We start from the raw sequence: 5,463 nt of genomic DNA, 5'->3' as shown, positions 1-5,463 counted from the left end.
AGACACCAATATAATTATAAATTTTATGTATGTATATTGTATATTTGTATTTCCAAAAATCAAGTTATAAACTAAATATAAACCCTTGAATATCTGAATTTAAATAAAAATTAGTATAATTTGACCGTTTAATATATCATGAATGTTTTTGCATCGATAAAAATGTCGTCCATTCAAAATTTAAAACTGCAGGGTTCATAATATTGTTAGGTTCACTAGTTTTTTTTTCAAATTTTTACCCAATTTAGTAATCATCCCGATTTTGTTTGATAATAAAATGAGCGAAGATACATTATTATATGCATGTGACACGTATTTGTTTGTGTGAATGTATGTCACGAGTATTTTATACGGTATAGGGTAGGGTGTCTTCTTCAAGGCAGAGTCTAGACCGTCTGGCATATCATATATATGAAACAAACATATCACAAAGAATATAGAGAAGCAACAAAATCAAAAGAAAATATAAGAACAGAACTCACAATAGATTCTTCATATATATACATAGATGACGAATCAAGACGAGCGTATTACAAATAACGGTGAAGGGTCAATGTCTAGCTTCTCCGGGACGACCACTAGTTCCTCAAAACAAATCTACCTTAATACCGTGACGGCGGCTGGGACGAAATCATTGGAAGAGGACGACGTTTCACTCTCTCTTCTATACAATCTATCTACCTTACAAGACAAAGTCCATCAGATCCAACCTCTAGTCAGCTTCTACATGATCTCTACTAATCACATTAACCAATCATCGGGGTCAACGTCTTTGGCCGTTGCTAACATCGGAAGTTTAGTTCAAGAGATCATCACGGCTGCATCTTCCATGTTGTTCGCTTGCCAACAACTCCACAACGGATCTAACAACGACAATGATATCCATAACGATCAAACCGCAGATGCAATGGTTTTGGATTTTTCCCGACAAGAAACGGACCCGGGTCGTGATTTTGTGCAAGAGTCGACAAACCTTTTTGGTGTCCAAGAAAGAGGGCAGATCTCGTTTCCCGACCAAAATCACAACTGGTATGGCACGGAAACCATAAACCCTAAAAGAGAACATCATCATTCAAAACCAAGACCCGGTAACTACGAGATATTGGAACTAGACGTAGCGGATCTATTAGCGAAATACACACATTACTGTCAGATTTGTGGGAAAGGGTTTAAGAGAGACGCGAATCTAAGGATGCACATGAGAGCGCATGGGGACGAGTACAAGACACGTGAGGCGTTGATCAGCTCAACGAGCCAAGACAAGAAAGGAGAATACTCGTTAAAGAAGCATTACTACTCGTGCCCTCAACAAGGGTGTAGATGGAACCAGAGGCACGAGAAGTTTCAGCCGTTGAAATCTGTGATTTGCGCCAAGAATCATTACAAGAGGAGTCATTGTCCTAAAATGTATATGTGCAGGAGGTGCAGTGTGAAGCATTTCTCGGTTCTGTCTGATCTTAGGACGCACGAGAAGCATTGTGGGAATATAAAGTGGGTTTGTTCTTGTGGGACTAAATTTTCTAGGAAAGACAAGCTTATGAGCCACGTTTCTTTGTTCTTGGGCCACGTACCGGCACATGGGTCATCCCAGCCGCCAACAATCACCTTAAGGTAAGGCCATAGGAAAGTTCGAGTTCTAAAGAGATTGACGTATATCAAAAAAATGACTAGTGCATTCAACCCTCTCTTTTTCATTCGTTTTTTTTTTCAGGAGTTTCTGTATCCTTTAAATTAATGTCACAAAGATAAAGTTGTATCCTTGTGTACTTTGTGTATTGACGTTAATATTACAAATGATTCTGATGGGTATAATGCATATACTATAGAGTTTCACCAGTCACAAAAATCTGTGGAATCATATCATTTATATTTAATATATACACAAACTATATACAGTATGTAGCTATACAAAATATAAATGAAAATCCCTTTCATTCATTTTGTGCATGTATTTTACATCTTCATTTTAACATATACGCTAGCAAAATTAGAAACTTAAAAAAAAAAAAAAACTAAACGACAGTGTATTTGCAGCTTGAACATTTATTATCTTTTTTCAAATATATCAGCAATAAGTTGATGATGTATTAAAAACACAAGTTTCATGATGAGTTTTAAGTACAAATCCAAGCCAAATTATGTATGCATTCATACAAATTAAAAAAATCATCAATTCATCATGTATATCTATCAAAATAACTAAAAAGCTGGTGATTTTTGAAGAATTTTAATTTTATGCACTACGATCTTCATTTCCATCATACTGTATAATGTTTAAATACGTAAATAACCTTTTTTTTTTTGGTCAAAAAATACGTAAATAGCCAAAAAAAATTGTTTTGAAGCGAATGAAATCGTAGCCGTAGATTGTTTAGACAGATCGAAATTAGCCACGTCAGCGATCCATGCCAAAAACTTTTTTCCCTCTTTGACATTGCCGCCTCACTAAACTTGTGGCGGATAACTATAATTTACAAAACTCGCGCACTAAAATAAAAAAAATAGATCCGAACCATCCATTCATCAAAACTCAACATCTAACAGCACTCTCATCGCCACGTCACCGATCCACGTTTAAGTACCATAACCAATCAGATCTCTTTTCTATTCTCCTATATAAAGCAAACAAAGACTCAACGTTTGAAGAATCAAATCAAAACCAAAACCAAAACCGCAAAATTCAAAATCTTTGAAAAGCTTTTTAACATTTGAAAAAATGGCCAAGGCAGATAAGAAACCAGCAGAGAAGAAACCGGCGGAGAAAGCTCCGGCGACCGAAACCGCGGCGGCGGCAGAGAAGAAACCAAAAGCCGGCAAGAAACTCCCCAAGGAGCCAGCCGTCGCCGGGGACAAGAAGATGAAGAAGAGATCGAAGAAGAACGTGGAGACATACAAGATCTACATCTTCAAGGTGCTTAAACAAGTCCACCCAGACATCGGGATCTCGAGCAAAGCCATGGGGATCATGAACAGTTTCATCAACGATATCTTCGAGAAGCTTGCTGGTGAGTCTTCGAAGCTTGCGAGGTACAACAAGAAGCCGACGATTACTTCCCGGGAGATTCAGACGGCGGTGAGACTTGTGTTGCCTGGAGAGTTGGCGAAACATGCTGTTTCTGAAGGGACTAAGGCTGTTACCAAGTTTACCAGTTCTTAGATTTTGTGGTTCTGTAATGTGGGGATGGAAGTAGGGGTTTTAATGCTTTTGGTTTGGGTATGTAATTTGGGAATTAGGGTTTCTCATTGTGGCACTGTTATGAAATTCTAATTAGCTATTTCAATGTTTTATTTCTCAGTTTCAATTCGTAAAAACCAGTCTTTGTGATTCTTTTAAGTTCATAAATATCTAAAACTTTGATAACAGCAGTTTCGTTTTGATAAGGTGCTTGAAAAGTTTCTTAGTAAATCCATGGAACATAAACAAAATCAAAAGGTTTCAAATTGAGTCTATTGCTTTTTGTTGCATCTGAACCAAATCGTATGCTTTGATTGTTGTTGTTCCATGGATTTGTTATAACCCTTCATCAAACATAACCCTTCATCAAACAACAACAACAACAAACAAAACTGTAATGAAGGGTTACATATTTACATCCCTTTCAAAACAAACAAAACTTTTGAGTCCGCACCATTTATATGTCATTTCGATATTACATCCCTCAAAACTTTTTTTTTTGACAATACAAAATCAAGTTTATGAAATCCGTTTCTTCAGTTACATTCAATGTTTAGGTTGGGAAAACTATCTTCTGATAAGTTACATGAAGCATAACAAAATTACATGGAGTGGGAGCACAAACTAAAGAACGATATTGTCTAGGAATAAAGATATCAAATGTTATACCAGCGGCTTACATTGAAAACTCCTGCTTAATTGTCTTGATTTGATCTGATCATTTTTTTGGATAAGTTCGATGGTCAGGACCAACATCGCGTGAACCTGTGTTGATGTAAGGTCCTCTAAAAGTTGCTTGAGGAGGTAATGGTTTTGTTGGATCAATTACTGGTTTTTTCGATGATCTGCAGCAACCAAAAAAGGAGAGAGAGAGAGAGAGCGAGAGAGAGAGAGAGAGAGAGAGAGAGAGAGGAAAAAGAGAATAATCATATCACAAAAAGATCAGAGAAGATGTAACTAACAGTTGAGAGAGAGAGAGAGAGCAAAAGAGGGTTGGTTCTTACGCCATGTAAAAGGGGAACGCTAACCCTGCAGACGCGAAAACAACCAGACCGGTGGCTACAATGATGTTACGTGATGGCGCCATTGTAATGATCTCGTTTTGACTCTGAAATCCAAACTAAAGAAGAGATCACAACTGGAATCAGTCTCAGACGACTACAATGAACTCTCAAATGCTCAAAACAAAACTATAACAAATGCAAAATCCAAGTGTCAGTCAACAAACAACAACAAGCTCTTCATAATCGATTTACATGAAACAAACAACATGAGACTCAACTTGTGTTTTTTTCTTCACAGCCAGGACAAGCTTTGCAACATGAGTTCCAAAACACCACTCGAGATAAACCAGATCAATCAGTTCTCAGTTATGATAAATTCAAGAAACACAAGTAAGAATCAGATATTTCCAATAAGTAAATTCTAATTCGATTTCACAGGTGGTTTTGCCAAAAAAAGTCACAATTAGTGAATCCTATAATATACTATCCACGAAAAGCCCTGAATCCAGTATCATCCCCCAAAACCTACAGTTTCTACTATAACACAAACCAATCCCACCGCTACCTACCATTACCCAATTCGAGATGTCCAGAATCAAGTGAAGAGAGGATCTGAGAGATTCCTAAAAAACCCAACAATCCGGTTACTGAAATTACGATTTCTACCAATCAATTCGAACAAAACCAAAAACTGAACGAGAACATAATGCAAGATCTAAAATTCATAATCACGAAGCGAACCAAGCGGAAGAGTATCTCACTCTGTAGATTGGGTGGGGATATGAGGAGGACGAGTCGACTCAGTGAAACATTTGGGAATTTGGGATTTGGTGCACCGAGTCTCCGAGTTGTTTGAACCGACGATTTGGACGTGACGATCTGGGAAATTTATATTGGGCCTATAGACAACTCAAAAATTGTTATGTCATAAACAAAACACTCACTTTTTATATTTGTCTGTTTGGACTTTGGATTAATAAATACAGTAAAATCTCTATCAATTAATATATATATTTATTTTGTGTTGACCAAGTGGCCCGTTCATTAGTTAAATTTTTAAATTTGTAGGAAACAAGATTCAATCCTATAAATTACTATTCTACAAATTAATAAACACTATAAATTAATAAATTTTACTGGTTCTATAAATAATTAACAAAATTCGATAAAATAATAAAATAATACTTACTCTGTTCCAAAATATAGGATGATTTAACTACATTACGCATNCTGTTCCAAAATATAGGATGATTTAACTATATTACGCATATTAAAAAGTTTTTA

The 5,463-nt window shown here is 36.3% G+C and overlaps 2 protein-coding genes and 1 long non-coding RNA gene across 5 annotated transcripts; 2 read left to right on the top strand and 1 right to left on the bottom strand.

The window, feature by feature from the left end:
• On the top strand, positions 407-1,809 carry LOC104706591 (protein SENSITIVE TO PROTON RHIZOTOXICITY 1-like). The gene has a single exon (XM_010422787.1). The coding sequence runs from the start codon at positions 509-511 to the stop codon at positions 1,613-1,615; it is 1,107 nt and encodes a 368-aa protein (XP_010421089.1). The 5' UTR covers positions 407-508; the 3' UTR covers positions 1,616-1,809.
• On the top strand, positions 2,636-3,316 carry LOC104706590 (histone H2B.10). The gene has a single exon (XM_010422785.2). It carries the CDS (start codon positions 2,717-2,719, stop codon positions 3,155-3,157), a length of 441 nt encoding a protein of 146 aa, XP_010421087.1. The 5' UTR covers positions 2,636-2,716; the 3' UTR covers positions 3,158-3,316.
• On the bottom strand, positions 3,651-5,103 carry LOC104706589. 3 transcript variants are annotated; one of them, XR_002032974.1, is made up of 3 exons: positions 4,941-5,103; positions 4,180-4,283; positions 3,651-4,020 (listed from the first exon to the last, which is right to left on the bottom strand). It is a non-coding gene; the product is annotated as an uncharacterized LOC104706589 (long non-coding RNA). The 3 variants fall into 3 exon arrangements; XR_754460.2 differs by having other exon boundaries at positions 4,180-4,295; positions 4,941-5,102; XR_002032973.1 differs by lacking the exon at positions 4,941-5,103 and adding an exon at positions 4,458-4,934 and having other exon boundaries at positions 4,180-4,295.

This window comes from Camelina sativa, chromosome 8 (assembly GCF_000633955.1).
Source record: "Camelina sativa cultivar DH55 chromosome 8, Cs, whole genome shotgun sequence".
Taxonomy (NCBI): Eukaryota; Viridiplantae; Streptophyta; class Magnoliopsida; order Brassicales; family Brassicaceae; genus Camelina; species Camelina sativa.
This window is presented reverse-complemented; position numbering and strand designations above follow the sequence as displayed.

What these genes read in the sequence shown, in the direction of transcription:
- LOC104706591 (XM_010422787.1), top strand. Translation starts at nt 509, where the DNA reads ATGACGAATCAAGACGAGCGTATTACAAATAACGGTGAAGGGTCAATG.
- LOC104706590 (XM_010422785.2), top strand. Translation starts at nt 2,717, where the DNA reads ATGGCCAAGGCAGATAAGAAACCAGCAGAGAAGAAACCGGCGGAGAAA.